This window comes from Crinia signifera, chromosome 4, assembly GCF_055691185.1.
Source record: "Crinia signifera chromosome 4, ASM5569118v1, whole genome shotgun sequence".
Lineage (NCBI taxonomy): Eukaryota > Metazoa > Chordata > Amphibia > Anura > Myobatrachidae > Crinia > Crinia signifera.
In genome coordinates this window covers 185576861-185595533 of record NC_139220.1, presented here as the reverse complement: position 1 = coordinate 185595533, position 18673 = coordinate 185576861, and the positions used below count along the sequence as shown (strand labels likewise).

Genomic DNA, 18673 nt, shown 5'->3' with positions numbered 1-18673 from the left:
TATTTTAAATTTAGGACATTGCTGTACAAATTATAGGCCTACAGCTATGTTTGTAAAGCATGCATCCGCATGGCCTCACACACTATTACCAAAACAATCTCTACATTTAAGTTGCACCAGTGGCAGATTAAGCCTTTGGGGGGCCCGGGGTACTTTAGAGCGGGGGGCCCCCTTGCACTTGTCATTACTGGCCGCACACTGCATGGCCGAATATTATACTGTCAAAACATAGAGTAAAGGCAGAATAAACTTGGTCAATGGTTACCTGCAGGGGATATATATATATATATATATATATATATATATATATATATAGACAGGGGGTTGGCGGCACTCGGAATAATAATAGACACCATATATATATATATATATACACACACCACATGAAAAGCCTGTGTTTGTCCCTCTGCCCCTTACTCTGGAGGAGACCTCACAGTCCTAGTGCTGCCTCTGATTAAAAACCCTCCTATGACTAAGCTGCTGCTGCTGTTCTCCATGGACCTGAGAAGTATGTAATGAGCTCCACCAATCAGAGCTCAGCACAAACTTCTCAGCCTCTGTCCTCTGGTGCAAAGTGTCATGGGACTTAGTCAACTCCCAGAAATGCACTGCACACTTGTGCAATCAGTGTGCCTTGCCTCCCGATGCTCAGCACCATAAATCATTGTCACATTGGCAGATAGGTGAAGCTGCAGCACTACCCCACCCATGCACAAAACATTTAGCAAAAAAAAAAAAAAACATAACTTAAACATTGTCTTTTTAAAAAAAAAAAATGACAACCACAGGGGGCCCCTAGCTAGAGGGGGTCCCAGGGGCACTGACCCCTTGCGCCTCCATTATAATCTGGCCCTGTGTTGCACATCATGCTGGGAACTGGAGTTACCCAACACCTGGAGCCACATAACTACCACACCACTAATGTCGGATATCTCATTGGATGTACTGTTATGTCAATTATTCAAGGGGTGAGGCATGGCCACACTCAAAAAAACCACCAAGGGGACCCTTGTTCCTGGAGAAGGACAGGACACACCTCATGGTCGCCCTGCAGTGATATGTTGCAACTAATGTTGATGTTGGATACACATATGTGGTTGTTGTGATTGTTTATGTGTAGAAATGTGTAGGTCAACATTAGACACATTATTTACTTACGGCTACTTGAGCCATCCTGGGCGCCGCTGGTTGGCTGTGGAGTGGTTGGGGAAGGCAGGAGCAAGGAGGATGGTCCTGGTCTTTGGCCCGAGGTACTGGGTGTTACTGGGGAGTGGAGAGGTTTGGGGGTGGGTGGTGGAGAGGTGTAGGGGGGTTGGAAATGGGGTGGGGAGGGGGGGGGGTGGGGGTTGTGGAGGGGGTGTGGGTTGTGGAGGGGGGGGGGGGGTTGTGGAGGGGGGGGGGTTGTGGAGGGGGTGGGGGTTGTGGAGGGGGTGGGGGATGGGGAAATTGTGTGGGTGAAAACTGCACCCTGGGTCTCCTCTTCTTCCTCCTCCTCTTCTTCCTCCTCCTCTTCTTCCTCCTCCTCCTCTTCCTCCTCCTCCTCTTCCTCCTCCTCTTTCTTCTCCTCCTCCTCCTCCTCCTCCTCCTCCTCTTCCTCCTCCTCCTCTTCTTCCTCCTCCTCTTCCTCCTCCTCCTCGGCTGCCTGGTCCCGGGCTGCCTGGTCCCGGGCTGCCTGCTCCCGGGCTTCAATGCGTGCCCTTGCCCGTGCTGAAATGTTCATGTTGATGGCATAGAAATCGAAGATTGGGTTTCATAAAAAAGGGGGAAAGAAAAATTCACATTAGTCATGCTCATAACCTTCAAAATTATCATTGCTGTGAAATTTCAGACATTTATCATGCAAACTATTTGATATCCTACACCCAAAAACTGATCAACTACTTAAACCCCCCCTATACACCCCCATATACACCCCCTATACACCCATATACACCCCCATATACACCCATATACACCCCCTATACACCCCCATATACACCCCCTATACACCCATATACACCCCCATATACCCCCCATATACACCCCCATATACACCCATATACACCCCCTATACACCCATATACACCCCCATATACACCCATATACACCCCCATATACACCCATATACACCCCCTATACACCCCCATATACACCCATATACACCCCCATATACACCCATATATACACCCATATACACCCCCATATACACCCCCTATACACCCCCATATACACCCATATACACCCCCATATACACCCCATATACACCCCCATACTCAGGAACATATTTATAAAAAGTACACCAAACATTGCTAAAAAACGCTGACATACTAGTAATCAAAACTTACATCGGGCAATATGGCGGCGAAGGCTGCTGAGTAGAACCGGCTGCCGCCGGCGCAGGTCGGACCAGCGCCGCTCAACCTGGCCCAGGCTTCTGCGGACGCCGGTTGTGGAAAATATCAGGCGGCGGGCAGCATTATACGCCCGCCGCTTGTCCGCATTTGATACATATGGGCCCCTGGGCCCCAGGTGACGATCCATCACTTCCACCAGGGCCAAAAGCTCAGATGTAGAAAAGGGCCTGGCTCTTGTAGAAGTCATATTGGCAATGGCGCAGTTATTAATTGCAGGTACATATATCACTTTTGGTGCTTGCTGATTGGTCGAAAAAATTGTTTGTTTGGTATTAACTTTATTAATCCCTCTTATATTAACAAACTGGATGCGAATAGAAACTTACGCGGACCGTTCCGATATACACACCACAACCAACAGCATGCATTCAATGAAGAGAGAAGTACTGTATTTACAGTGTGCGGAAAATAATACACGCACCCCGTCTACTCCTAACTACGCTGCTTAAAGGGGGCTCAATACACCAATTGCCATGAAGAGAAGTACTGTATATATAGTAAGCGGAAATTAATACACGCAACCGTCTACTTATAACTACGCTGCTTAAAGGGGGCACGATACAGCGATATGCATGGGGAGGAGTACTGTATATACAGTAGGCGGAAAATGATACACGCAACCCTCTACTTATAACTACGCTGCCTAAAGGGCCACAATGCAACATGTTGCTGTATGACAATTTCATACACATTACATATGTAAGGAAAGCATTATAACGTGATGTTTTGAAATGTGACTCACAAAGCATACACGAACTCCAACAGATACCAGCTGACAACACTCATCATTGGAATGACAGGTGCACACATTTCACGATGTAGCCCACAATGCTCCACAACCTGTGTAGATACATATACGGTTGATTGATCAGGTGCATTGAGACCTGCGTAATTTAAGCGGCAATTATCGGCGGGAAATATCGGCGTAAATTTGCATCTACCTTGCGGGGAAAAATATACGCCCCCTTGTTCGTGGCGGGAGATTAACATATAAATATTCAGTCAGATGCAGCCCACAATTGCTGCAAACATGTCTGACTCTGACGATTCAGCAGCAGAGGACGCTCTGCAGAGAGCACAAGCCGAATCCATGCTTCAAGCATTACAGAAGAGGGAAGAGGAGCGGAGAAGGAGGGCCCAAGAGAGGAGTCGCCTGCAAGATCAAGCGGGCCCCTCAGTAACAGGCCCTGGTGAACCTCCACCAGCTCCACAAGGGCCAAGCAGCCAGCCAGAACAAGAGGTTGCATCTCTCCAAACAGGTGTGACCCAGCAGGTGCATGGTGAGAGAGCTGGGGCCACCAGAAAACGTGCTGCAACATCTAGGGTGATGACTGAGCAGGATACCACCACCAGAAGGAGAAACCCTGCATTTGTAGAGGCCGAAATGCGAATTCTCGTGCCCAGGGCACGCGAATGGATTGAATTGGCAACCAGGAAGCCAGGTGCCAGTGCAAGGAGAAACCTTTGGGACAAGATCACAGAGGAAGTGAACCAGGTGTCACCAGTGGTCAGAACTTGGGACGCGGTGAAGAAAAGGTTAGTGTGTTTGTCAGGGCAATTTGTTCAGCAGTCTCCAGCAGGAACTGAGGCCCTTATTCTAGTTCACTCTTTCTGGCCAAATATTTCTTAGATGGACAAAACCATGTGCACTGCAGGTGAGGCAGGTGTTACTTGTGCAGAGATAATCAGATTTGGGTGGGGTTTTACACCTGCCTCACCTGCAGTGCACATGGTTTTGTCCATCAAAGAAATATTTGGCCACACATGGCACAAAAGATCACCCACACTAGGAAATGTCACGTAGCTAGGGGTACCACCTAGTCCCTTTAATTCCGGACACATATTAATTACACAGGTTCTGTGGCTGGCTGACTTCAAGACTCCACTTCACCTAATTTTAAACTGCCACAGAACCTGTGTAAGTAACATGTGTCCAGAATTAAAGGGACTAGGTGGTAACCCTACACGTAGCACAGTGGTGCACATATCTCATGGTGATATTTGTATTTTTAAACTTGTAGGTGGACTGACTTCAAAAGTGCCCTGAAGAGGAAGATGACTGACCGGTACAACCACAGCATGTCCACCGGGAGCGGTCCTATGCCTGACCATTTGGAGTTTACCCCCCTGGAGCTGGACTCCTGTGACGTCATCGATGTGGGGGAGATCAGGGGGATCTCCAATATGGACAGTGAGCTCCCGGTGGAGGTCTTTGCTGCTGCTTTTGATGGTAAGTCACAGTAATGCATTGTATTTAGAAAGATATTTTTTATTGCGTATGTGATGGTGACATTGTTTTCAATTCTTATCCTAGCAGAAGCAGAAAGTCAGGATGTACCGGCAGCATCGGCCTCTGCAGAGCCACAGGTGGAGCAGGTGGTCCAGCCTCCACCAAGACGTCGCCCCCAGCCCCAGCCTCAGGAGACATTGAGTGAGAGCCTGTTGGTGACGCTGGACAGGATCGAGCAGCAAGGGGTGGATGCTGCGATCCGTCAGCAGCAGGTGGCAGATTTTCTGGCGGAGTGGAAGGCCACAAACCAGCTGCAGGTTGAGGCGTTGAACCGCATTAATGAAACTCTGGCGGCTGGCATGCTAAGCATTGGCCAACACCTCAGCCGCCAGAATGAACTTATTGCGGAGCAGCTGTCCACCGCCAGGTCCCTAAGGGACAATCCCCCATCTGCTGCCCCACCCCAAGCTGCTCCCCAACCTTCCACCTCGGCTGACCCTCCTGTGGCGACTAGGGGAAGACGCCGAAAGCCAGCTGACCCAAAGGCCCCTGTCCCCAAGGCCCCATCTAAAAGGGGCAAAAAAGGGCCCAAATGAGACCTGGGTCACTTCCTCTGTGGTTGGAGGCCAAAGGTTTAAATTGCACTGGACATCCGCCTACTGAGTTGCCCATCCATCCATTTGCGTGCCATGGGCATGAAAGTTCGTATTTTGACCTCTACAAATGCAGGTTTTTTTTTTTGGTGGTGTGTATCTTGCTTAGTAGTCACCCTGGTTGTTGCAGTACGTATTCTGGTGTCCCCATTTCTTTCACCATTGCATTTGCAGGGTAACACATGTTTGGAGATATGCAACCTCTTGTTCTGGCTGTTTTATTATTTGTGTGTCTATTTTATTTGTTTTTTTTTTATTTCTCACATTAAAGTGTCAAGCTGTGATGCTGAACAGCAAATAAATTTATTTTACAAATTAAATCTAAATTGTGGTATGTGTCATTTCTTGTGTGAAACAAATACTAGATTTATGTGTACTTACTGACCAGGGTATTTTTGAACATTTGTTGAAGTGTGGTGGAAGTTTCCCATGTGTAACCCTCTCCATGGCCATTCCCATGTTCCTATCCAACTTTTCCCTGCTAATAAGTTTGTGTCAGCACATGTGCAGAGCAACTTAATAGGTGAGAAAGCAGTTTGTGTGCAGGTGAGGTAGCTCCTACAGTAGTAGGTAAAAGCAGGTCCAGAACAATGCTTTCCTCATGGAGTGGGTGAGGCAGACAAACAAGGGTGAAAAGGTACATTTGTGTAGGAATTCATATGTGTCCTCCCTAAAAAAAGATGTGTGAATGGGCCAAACATGATAAATTAGCTTGTGAACAAACATGCATAACTTTTAAAATATATATGATTTGACAGTGTCATAAGCAGATGTAGGAATCCTTTGTTAGAGAGATGAGAGTGCAATAATGTGATTGGTGGCATCTTACATCCAGAGTGTAGTGAAATCCAAATCATAGCAGATGAGATAGTGGTACAGGTCATAATTTGGGGTACTATACAAAGATTGTGTGGAAAATAGTGGTCATGGGCTTCAAACATTGCTGAAACATCCTTTGTAGGTGTTAGATGTGGTTTATGTTATTGTATCCTAAATACAAAACCTATGTTAGTATTAGAGTGAACACGTTGACACATGTCGACTTGTGTAGATTGAGTGTGCTACTGCGTAAAGTCTATGAAAGCAGGTAGTGAATGTGTCTGTTTATCAAATACCTACCTTAGCGTATAAAAAGATTCTTACCTTAAATTAAACAAACCTTTAAATGTGGAGAAGTATAGAAACATAAGCTTCCAATGTGTTTGCGTGCTGCATGTGTGGCTTGCAGGCAGTGAAATCATGGTTTGGAGTTAATAGACTGCAGCATTGCTTATTACATTCAGGTGTATGTGTTTAAGTACTAATCAGCGTTAATTAGCCAACTCAGGCGCACGCTGGCAAGCGGTATCTGTAGGAGTGGTTTTAGCTGGCGGTTGGCGGCCGCCTGTTTGGTGTCCGAAACGAACGGTGCCTTAGTCGATCGTGCGGTAGTAGCACCGCTCATTTCTGGTGCACGCCCCCGTGTACGCCCATATTTACGCCCATTTTCCCTCATTATTTCGGCCGCTCCCATCAACACGCCCCTATGCCGCCCCATTACCCGTACGCTCGCGTACAGGTTTTTTCGCACGTTGAGACAACGGCCGTAAGCGTTGTGGAGTGTTCGCGCCGGCGCATTAGCGTATTTGCACATGCGCAGATCGTGAAAAACCCCGGGACGTACGCGTACGGCCCGGACGCTCCAAGCAGAATAAGGCCCTGAGACACTAACCTAAGAGGCACTAACCTAAGAGGCACTAACAGACAGGGTGTGTGAACACGTGGTGACTACAGGGACTAAGGCAACATGCAATGATTCAGGAAACTGAGAGAAAAACTACCTGAACTGTAAGGAGTGCTGGACAAGTGGATACAAAAAATGTACATACAGTATAGAAAGTAAATAACACACACAGGTTAATACCTGTAATGGCCCTTTAACTGAAGGCCCAAGAAAGTACTTCCCCAAGCAGGGGAGAGTAAACTACAGCAAAGGACCCTGGCACACTAACTATACACAAATCCTCAGACTACTAATGAATTCACCATACAATAGAAGAGGATAATGGATGGGGGTACTTGCGTATTGTAGTGAGAGCCAGGGGCGGATTTAGGGAGGATGGCGCCCCTAGGCACAACAATAATGTTTACTAAGTAGGACAGTTTATAGCGGCAGTATCTGCATGTCCTATCCATTTACACTCTATTTAAGATGGAATATAGTACAGTACAGTGGATATTTTGCAGTTATTGGTACATTTTGGGCTGACAGTACTATCACAGGCATCCAAGTGCCGCCCCCAAACATGTGCCGCCCCTAGGCCGGTGCCTCACGTGCCTAATGGGAAATTCGGCTCTGGTGAGAGCGTACTTGACTTGGGAACAACGGACTGCAAATCACTTTTCAGCAGCAGGACAGGATACCAATGCAGAGCTTGCAAGAGAGCACTCCTGCACAAGACTATAACCGGCGTCTGTGCTGCCTCACAGAAAGAACTATAAAGAAGGCTGCAGGCTCCCAAAATTGGGGTCCACCTCCAGGCCCCCAGGAAAGTGAGCAAGTCTCCCGCATTCACCCCAGCCTCCCACAATCCCCCCTTGGCGCCGGGGGTCAGCAGGGACCCAATGGCATAAATCACGTCATCGTGGCCCTGCCCCCCTTGTAATACCGGCTGTGATCGCAAACGTCCACGCCCCCACACAAGGCTCACACGTTAAACCCACCATTCTTTTATGAGTTTAAGACTGTAGTCAAAAATACTTTTCTTCTAGGGGGGTAGGGGGGGGGGAGGGGTTTGCCTCCCCCTGTATCTGTCCCTGCACTGTACACACTGCCATTGGCGGTGGGGCAAGCAGGAGAGTGAAGTGCAGCACCAGGTCTCCTTCCCTGCAGCAGCACCTTGTTTATTGTCAGCGCTTCCCGCAGACCCCGCCAGCATTGGCTCCCCCGAGCCACCACAGGGTCTGTGGCACCGTAGTTATGCCACTGGTTTAAACCGTGAATTTTTAAAACCAGGACCAGGCTCTTTGAGCCAGGGGCTGGTATTTGCCAGCTGGGGGAACCCCACACCATTTATTTTATTATTATTATTTTTTCTATGTTTTACACACTGAAGCCTGCACAGATCTGACTGATCCATGCAAGCTGCCGATTCGTATTTGCATTTGCCTGCCATATTCACGGCTGCCAAATACTAATACGAATACAAAAAAAATATATAGCTGTTTATGCCATTGGGAAATACAAATCCTGTAAATACGGCAGATTACTAAATTTGCCCTATTCACGAATTGTATTTTTCCGAAAATACGGCCGATGCCGGTCGTATGCAGTCAAACCCGGCATTGGCCATATTTCCATATCTTAGTAAATATGCCCCGCTGTACGTTCAGGAAGGATCAAACTGTAGGATCAAACTGTAACACAATGACAAGTGGCCGACTGGCTGAGCCGCTTGTCATTGTGGCACAGCAGTCCTGACCTGTGCCGCCAGTGAGGAGAGCTTCGTTCATCGCTGGGGAAGCCGAGATTTCCTCCTGTGATGTGAGATGCTGGGCGGCTTGCGGGGCAGAGCCAAAGTGCCAGTCAAAACTGGTGTACTGCTTTGATGGACACTCGTGCATTGGCTCCGCCTCCCCACACTGTGCAGCATCTGACTTCACAGGAGATCCTGGACTGCTGCCCCCGGCTAACAAATCTCTCCTCAGAGGCACTGCATAAGAGATTATATAAGGTAATTTAATTGCGCCCTCTTGGGGGGTGGGGTGTGTCATGGCTCTCAGCCAACCAGTGGTTTCCCATTGATTTCAATTGGACGTTTGAATTCTCTAGCCGCTGCCTCTTCCCCACTGCTCCACTGGTCCTCTGCTCAGGCCTCTCTCTACTGTAGCAGCTGACATTCTACCTCCAACCCTGTACTGCTGACCCCATGACACCCCCTGTATCCAGCCCTCAATATATCCAACCTGCTCTATATCACACACTGTATCTAGCCACACTGTATGCAACCAACACATTAGCCAGACTGTACTGTCGACAACGTTGTCTCCCCTGAACTGAGGACACCACCTCCAACCCTGTACTGCCGACATCACCGACACCCTCTGTCACATTAAATTTATTGTTGGTGTATGCGACCCATACTGTGTCTAACCCGCAATATATCCAATCTGCTCTATATCTCGCACTGTATCTGATGCACTATATCCAGCCCGCACTGTATCTGACCAACGTTATATCCCGCACTGTATCCAACCTGCTCTATATCCATCCTGCATTGCATCCAGCCTTCACTGTATCCAACCAACACTGTATCCATCCCATATTGTATCCAGCATCGTTGTCATGGTATCCAACCCACCATATATCTATGTCACACAACGTATCCAACCCACACTATTCAACTCATGCTGTATCCATCCCACATTGTATCCAGCATCATTGTCATGGTATCCAACCCACCATATATCTATGTCACACCACGTATCCAACCCACACTATCCAACTCATGCTGTATCCATCCCACATTGTATCCAACCTGTTCTATATTGCGCACTGTATCCTCCCACACTGTATCAATCCTGCATTGTATCCGACCTGCTCTATATCCCGCACTGTATCAAACTCACACTATATCCACCCCACACTGTATCCAATACACACTATTTCCCACACTGTATACAACTCGCTTTATATCTCAACTGCACTGTATCCCAAACTATATCTAATCTGCACTGTATCCAAATTACACTGTATCCATCCCACATTGTATCCGGCAAGCAAGGTATCCAACCTATGCTATATCCCATATTGTATCCTACTTGCTGTATCCATCCCTCATTGTATCCACCCTGGACTATATCCTGCAATGTATAAACCACACACTGTATCCATCCTGCATTGTATCCAGCCCACACTGTATCCAACCTGCTTTATATCCCACACTGTATCTAAACCACACTGTATCCCGAACTATATCTAACCTGCACTGTATCCAACTCTCATGATATCCCACACTGTATCCAATTCACTTTGTATCCTGCACTGTATCCAACCCGCTCTGTATCCCACATTGTATCCAACCCCCACTGTAACCTTCATGTGCACTGTCCCTTTGTTCAATTATGGACACACATACACACACACAAGCTTATTCTTGCACAGTGCACCAAAATGTCTATTTACGGCACTGATTGCAGGACCAAAGCTGATTTATCAATGCACCTCGCCTGTTTCACTTCATAAATGTTCTATATTATAGCTATATATCTATATACTGTAATCTAGGACTCACCACAAAGTCTGGATCAGTTTCCCAGTCATCACTTGCTGCATTTTCAGTCACAGACACATTGTGACCCACAGCTGCTTTCCACATCTAATGTAAAAATAAATTGTAATGGTTTTGTTATAGTGGGCTCAGATGGGTGAATGTTGTACTACTGGCATCATTGAACTGTGCAAATGTTAAATATGTATATGACAGCAATCATTCTATTGGTCAATTTTGGCCAGTATACATTGGGAAATGCTTATCATGTTATATTTGCGTTACGAATAAGGGCTGTATGGCACTAACAATTTTCTTTTAAGAACACCTTCCAAGAATACAATTTAGTGTACTATTCATTATTGGATGGCTCCAATGATTAAGCATCAAACTTATTACGAGTTGCAGTGGGGAACACTTATCACTGGAAAAGCAGCTGTCACTGCGATCAGTACAAGCACACCACTGATTTACCAGCTCCTGTTGGTCCAGCAAATCTGTTAATCTGGATCAGGTGCTGGGGAAGAAGTTAGTTAGGATGGGGTGGGGGTGGAAGTAAGTCTGGGGTGGGAGTAAGTCTGGGGAGGGAGTACGTCTGGGGAGGGAGAAAGGGAGGGCTTTATTGAGGCAGCAGAAAGGATCAATGAGACAGCAGAAGGGTTTAGTGATTCTGCAGGGGGTGAGGGGTCTTGCTGTGGGAGGTTTAAGCACTGTAGGAAGGGTGTTAGGCTATGGGTGAACTGCAGGGTAGGAGTAGGCTGTGGGCAGGTGATACTACCAATAATCTCGCACAGTCATGGAACCAAATGTGCCGAATTATCAGTGGTGTACCTGTAATACTTCTACTTCAGTAGCAGCAAAAATTACCAACCTCACTGTATTCTGCATTGCACAAGCTCACGCAGGCAAACAGCCAATGGTTTCACATTGAGGAGGCATGGAGGGATCTGTTCACATCCCCAAACTTTTTCCCATCTGAAAATGGCATTTGTGCTCACCAATGAGTTATCTTAATATAAAGCAGCACTATAGTGTCACAGCACCGCCGCCATGACGCCTACCCATCCGGGTGGTTTGGGGCTCCTTCCTGCCTATGCATCCGTTCATCCATTCTCAGCACAGTGGCTGGCAGTCCATGTCCGTCTCACACTGTTTGGAAGTAGGTCACGGCTAGTTCCCATTTTCTGAATGTAATTTGGACCACATAATCGATGGAATCGATTCCATGTCGCAGTAGCAGCAGCAAAGTCAATGGAACAATAATTTCTTTATCCACGTCACCACCTATTCCTTCTAGTAATGGGTGGTGAACAAAGCTGTCCCGGCTAAGATGGTATGTCCCATTAGCCAGAACATTCACTCAAGATGATATATACTCTTTGGCAGTATGGGTGCCATCATGACCCCCAGTGTCACACGACCGTTGAATCACCATTCTGATCTGGCCAATCGTATTGCTGCTAAGGATTTTTAAACATTGGTCCCAGAATTCCTAGACACCAGAGCAACGCTTTTTGCAGTCTGACTGTGTGCAAATGTCCTGAGCTTCCTTCCAGCAATTCCAGCATTTGGTTCATCTACCGATTCCCTGGTTCCAATATATTCAGCAGGTCTTCAGTCATCCTGTCCAGTTCGTGTAGTAACTCTCTGGTTCCAGTGTATTCTTCAGTTCTTCCAACATCCAATCCACTACATCAGATAATACTCTGCTTCTGAGCCTTCTTCAATTTGCACCACATTCCAGATTCTGGTATCCTACTATCAGAACTAGCATAGAGGACCCAGGCAGGGAGCTGCAACCTGCACCTTGGGTGCTGCAGAAGTTCTTACCTCTTGCAGGGGTTCCTGGGGAAGACTCCACGCCCTTGTTCTGGGTCACGTCAACCTCTATTGCTGGTTTATGTTTCCTACAGTGCATGCATAAGCAACACATCAGACCTGGCTTTCCATTATCAATAGATTGTGCCTGTGTAGTAGGGCCATATGCATGGGCAGTCCATTGATAATCGCCGGCATACAAATTCCCAGCCATGCAATCAGGCCTGAATTAGGCCCATATGTCCCATTGATAATAATGGGGACTGCGATATGCAGCTATAATTTCCATTATGTAGGAGATTTCTGTAAGATTTTCCTGTGTCCTTTTACAGCATAGTGTCAATTCATAAAATTATGCAGAAACTGCATTTCTATATGACAATTAAAGCTTGATAAATATATGACTGTATAGGGAGTATATGATATGGAAAGGGGGAAATACAACCAAAGCCAGTCACACAATACACACAAAATCAGCCATGGCCCTACCAAACCCCTTCCTGACAACACAGCTATTTGTGTACAGTTTCCAATGTGTAAGGGGATGGCATAAAAAAACAGATTGTTCTTCCACCTATTAACTGTGGCAGGGTTTGCCAAACTCTGTCCTCAAGGAATCCTAATGGTCCAGGTTTTAAGGATATCCATGCTTGTACACAGATGGTATAATCAAACTGACTGCAGTACTTATTAAGGCACCTGTACTTGAGCACATATAGCCATACAACCTGGACTGTCAAGGTGCCTTGAGGACAAATTTCGGGAACCACTAAATTATGGGCAGGACTTCCCATTGGGAATAAGTCAATGTAATTATGAGGAGAATGCATTAAATGGTGGCAAATTTCTTATTTCAGACAGCTCAATGTCAAATCTACAAGGAGACAATATAGCAAACTGCCATGAATGGACACCTGAAGTTTGCAAGGCGCCGGCATCCTGATAGCATTTAGGATGCTGGCGCCGGAATTGCATGTAAAAGTACTCCCGGGGAACGGCCGGGGGAGTTCAAAGGAATGGATGTCAAACACAAGTGATTTCCTGAAATCAGGTCAAATTGCACTAGAGTATTGGGGCCTCTAACCTAGATATGTGCAAAAAAGTGTTGGGCGCAATGGGGCTGCTAGGGCATGAAAGTAGTGGAAATAGCTTGGCGCAGTCCTGTGGGTGCTGTCGGTGGTTCTCCATCCACAGAGCATCTATGCTGTGGGTCAGGCACCACTGGTACTGCCCTAGTTACAGCCCTGCTCCATACTTAGCTGCAACATGCTTATTTCACTTCTAGCTGTACAGCGCCTGCTGCAGGAGGAAGTGGCAGCTCTGCTACTTATTTAGCAGGAAATGGCTATGAGTAGATTTCGTCAAACTGGGAGGAACTCAGTCAAAAAGAAACTGTAATCAATATATGTGTTTCTTTTCCTTACCTACTGTACATTATGCACTATGAATACAAGAATATATACATTGCCTTAGATTAGGCATACTTCCCAACATGACCCTCTCCAGAGGGACACAAGCTCTGTTTCTGGACTTCCCTCTTAATTCATGATTACCACCACCTGTGGTGAAACACCTTTCTTATCAATTAAGTTGTTTAAAACAGATGAAGGTAATTATACATTAAGGGGAAAGTCCAGAAACAGAGCACTGTGTCACTCCTGGAGAGAATCATGTTGGGAGGTATGGATTAGGAGATATATGTACTAGCCTTGGAGAGAAATAAAGTACTAGCCAACCAGCTCAACCTATCATTTTCAAACACAGCAGTTAGGCACTGAGTGGTTATTACTTTACCTCTCTCCAAGGCTTAGTACATAGACCCCTGATATTAATAACATGTTCATAAAAATCATCTACAAAAGGTGTGATGACTATTTAATACTTAAGTTGGGTATACATTAGACGATATTGCAAATGATTGAACTTTTGGACAAACGATATAGTGCATACACACTGAGTGATTTCACAAATGAGATCATATTGGCCACACCCAGGAGTTATCTGTTGTTGATGATTCCTCAGATTGAGCTCCATGTACAGAAGACATCGCTAACGACCCGCGGGACTGCGCATCGTTAATGATATAGTACGTACACACTGGACGATACACAGGAAAATGTAGTTATGATACCTCGTTATCATGCATATCACTTGAAATATTGTCTAATGCTGGGGTAGCCAACTCCTGTCCTCGAGAGCTACCAACAGTTAATGTTTTCCAGATCTCCTCATAGAATCACAAGTGATGTAATTAGCTCCACCTGTGGATCTTTTTAAATGTGTCAGTGAGTAATGAGTGCACCTGTGCAGCAGCTAGGTTGTCTGGAAAATGTGAACTGTTAGTAGCTCTCAAGGACTGGAGTTGGCTACCACTGGTCTAATGTGTACGCACCTTTAGCATCTCATGTATTATACTGTATTGTTTAGAAAGTCCCCAATGAGTCTATTGAAAGCGCGCTGAACTCAGAGAAAAATATTTATTACTTTTTAGTTAAATACTACAGTTAATTGTTTTCCTGTGCCCTGAGCACTGTCTTTCGGCACTGGTTTCTATATCCTGATCATGCAGAAAACATGGACTGCAAAGACTGTATTTGAAGACAAAAAATACCAAGGAAATATCAGTTAATATTCCCATCCTTTTCGTTTCTAAAGTGACAACATATTCCACAGTGTTTTATCAATGGGCACAGTACATACAAATATGAAGCACAGAAGGAAATATTCAAAAGGGTGTTTTGAATTGTGTGCTGAGGAAGATTAGGAATCATATGCAGTGTCCAGGTAAATTTCAGGGAGAGGCACCAGTGTCATTGATTTTCTCCAGCTTATATATTTTTTTTGTCGTTTTTTTTATTTCTTATTCCAACCGCATAGTATTTGTCCTGATGTTCTGTATAGAGGTAATTGTTTTATCCCTATTCTTTGTGTTAATATTTAGCAATGGTGTGTATTTACTATTACAATTAAATTGTTTTGTGGTTATGCAAGGTTTGGGACTGCAGTCCTCTCAGTTCACCGAAGTTATTGGATAAACCTGGGGTAGCCAACCCTAGTCCTCGAGAAAACAGTGCATGTTTTGCAGGTCTCCTCACAGAATCACAAGTGAGCTAATTAGCTCCATCTGTGTATCTTTTTAAATGTGTCAGTGATTAATGAGTGCAGCTGTGCAGCAGCTAGGTTGTCTGGAAAATGTGAACTGTTGGTAGCTCTCGTAGGCTAGGGTTGGCTACCACTGGGCTAAACTGTATAATGTGCTTCTGTATAACTGCCAGCATCAATGTGCCTCATACTATTATATTTCAATCTAACACAAGAAAGGACCATTAGTTTACAGAAGAAAAAAGGACCAATACCGTCTGTCTTACCGTTTATGTATTCTTTCTTTTCGCCTAGCGTCTTTATATAAGGATGCGTATTTTCTATGCAGCTCCGATGCTTCTTCTTATGCTATGTACGGTAGGTGGCTGACTGTTCCCTTTCTGCTGATTTCCTGATGTCACAGTTCCGTTCTTTCATTTAATAAAAGCTTTGCTTCCTCTTCTGTGGTTTCTGTCACTGTCCTAAATGAACATATATCTCTTCCCCCAATAAGCCTGTTGCATATCACACACAAACACTTCTAAATAACTCACTATAATAAAGGACATACAAAAGTATATAGAAATAAGAAGGAACGTGTTTAGTCAAACTCTATGAAAAAATCCCAGGCTGCGGGGTCCAGTCGATATGTCTATAGTAATTAGGTCGACAGATGAAAAAGGTCAAGCTTTAGCTTGACATTGACAAAAGATTGACACAAGCAAAAGGTTGACATAGTAAAAGGACGACATGAGTTTTTAATTTTATTTTTTAAACCAACTTGTTCTTACTTTATGATCCAAGTCGGCATAGAGTAACTGTTAGATTATAATAGTGTCCGAAGCATGGCAAGCGCGGTACACTGATATGGTGTCCATGTCGGTAGATTTCAACATATACACGAAAAAACCTGAAAGTCTCATATCAACCTAATTCCCCATACACACGGTTCGATTTGGTGTATTTATCTGTACATTTTTTCTTATATAAGCAAAATCGAATCGGAATCAATGGACATCAACGGGTTTTCAGCCGCATTCGATGCAGATTCGATCCTGATGCGCGGGCCCTGCAACATCGAAATCAAAGCGAAAAATAGACTGTGCAGGCAAGACTATATTCTATAGTACAGTTCTGTACTATACACCGCTTAAGGCCTATCGATCCTTTCCAGCAAGGGTTGTTAAATGTGTCAGTCCAGGGGTGAGCAAAGCTTGCTGTATAATTCTTGGGGTCAACCAAGTGTGTCATATAATTTCTGGGGTGCTGCTAAATCAGCAGTATAGTTCCTGGGGAGCTGCCCTTTTTTATTAAAAGAATAAAAACGTTTTACTCTTTTTATTTACTGCAGGATTGCTGTCATGTGCCGTATACTTCCAGGTGTGCCACATCAGTCAGGTGTTACTATCTGTGCAGTGTAATTCCATGTGTGCCGCCATGTATGCTGTATCAGGTCAGGGGTGCCGCCATCTGTGCCGAATAATTCCAGGCGGAAGTCCAGTCTGCCGTGTACGAATGGTGTAATGGTTAGCATTACTGCATCACAGCGCTGAGGTCATGGGTTCCATTCCCACCATGACCCTAACTGTGCGGAGTTTGTATATTCTCCCCATGTTTGCGTGGGTTTCCTGAGGGGACTCCGGTTTCCTCCCACAATCCAAAAATATACTAGTAGGTTAATTGGCTCCCAACAAAATTAACCCTATAATGTCTGAGTGTGCGTGTACATGTGGTAGGGAATATAGATTGTAAGCTCCACTGGGGCAGGGACTGATGTAAATGTTCAACTATACTCTGTAAAGCGCTGCAGAATCTGTATGCGCTAAGAAAATGTTAATAAATAAATTATTCCTGGGGTGCTGCTAAGTGTGCCATATCAGTGCACGGGTGATGTACCACGTGTCCCGTATCAGTCCAGGGGTAATGCTAAATGTGCAGTATCAGTCCAGTGGTGAAGCTGCTGTGCCGTATCAGTCCTGAGGACCGAGTTTGAGCACCACTGGTCTAGTGTATAGCAAGCAGGTTGCAATTCTAATATATTCCTTGTGGTTTCTTTATACTGTAATCAGATAGAACTATAAAAGTATATTTTCTGCAATTATTAGATCGTCATTGATTTGTTGTATATCTGTTCATATAAAAGGCGTCAGCCATTGTTATTACCAAACGGTACACTCAGCTTAGGACGGCCAAGCCCAAATTGACTTTTCGTTAGATAGCTGGATGTGGTCATTAGATTGATATGGTGAAAAAGTCAGCACAAGCTAAAGACCGACATGTAGTTTTTCAAGATTTTTTTTTAAAAATCCGACTTGTTCACACTTTACCATCCCAATGGGCATAAAGGTATGGTTTCCTACCTGACCCTCTCCTTCAGGGAGAAAATGCTCTGTTCCTGTGCTTACCTGGTGATGTCTGATTGCCAGCACCTGTGGGGAGCTAGGTCATTGATAAGAAAGGTGTTTCACCACAGGTGATGGCAATCACATACATTACCAGGGAAGTCCAGGGACAGAGCATTTTCTCCCTGAAGGAGAGGGTCAAGTAGGCAACCATGCATAAAGGGAGAATAAAATAGTGTGCGCCCTTAGCATGGCGAAGGATCGCAGTACACATGTACATGTCGATCTGTGTCAACAGAGACCAAAAAAAAGTGAAAAAACAAATTGACCCTTTTCCATGTTGACATTTCTTATGTGTTCACCTTTTGACTGTCGACTAATAGTGGTCAACTTTTTGACTGTCGACCTAACAACCCGTACCATAGCTAGCAGGCTACCTTATTAACTATTTTGGATAACAATTAAGTTTTTGTACCTCTGATGTAGTTTATGAAAAGTGGCCAATTGTCCACAGATGTGGGACATTAGGTCGACCAAACTAAAGACGACATGCATTAAGTCGACACATGAAAAAGGTCAACATGGCTTTAGGTGGACAGGGTCATTAGGTCTACACAAGCATTAGGTTGACATTAGGAAGGTCGACAGTCAAAAGATTGACATGGGTTTTTCACTTTTTTTATCCTGAATGTCGACCCAGTCGTCATGGACACCGAAAAAGTGCACTGTGTCCCCTTGATGGCTCGCTACGCTTTCAATGCTTCAGGTTCGGTGCCTCAATAAGCTTGGCACACGATTATATTCTCCCTCCATGTGCTAAAGGATCGTAGGGCATGAAATACCACCTGTCGACATATGTCAGTTAAGGAAAAAAAGTGAAAAATCCATGTCGACCTTTTGACTGTTG

The 18673-nt window shown here is 45.2% G+C and overlaps 1 protein-coding gene across 1 annotated transcript in view; it reads right to left on the bottom strand.

The window, feature by feature from the left end:
• LOC146074741 (hematopoietic lineage cell-specific protein-like) overlaps window positions 1-15829 on the bottom strand; it is a 67508-nt gene extending 51679 nt beyond the window's left edge. Inside the window, exons 1-2 of the mRNA XM_083183184.1 lie at window positions 15712-15829; window positions 10550-10633 (exon numbers count right to left, since the gene is read on the bottom strand). Coding sequence (XP_083039310.1) covers window positions 10550-10633 — 84 coding nt within the window. The 5' untranslated portion in view covers window positions 15712-15829. The remainder of the gene's footprint in view (window positions 1-10549; window positions 10634-15711) is intronic.
• Window positions 15830-18673: the final 2844 nt, after the last annotated feature.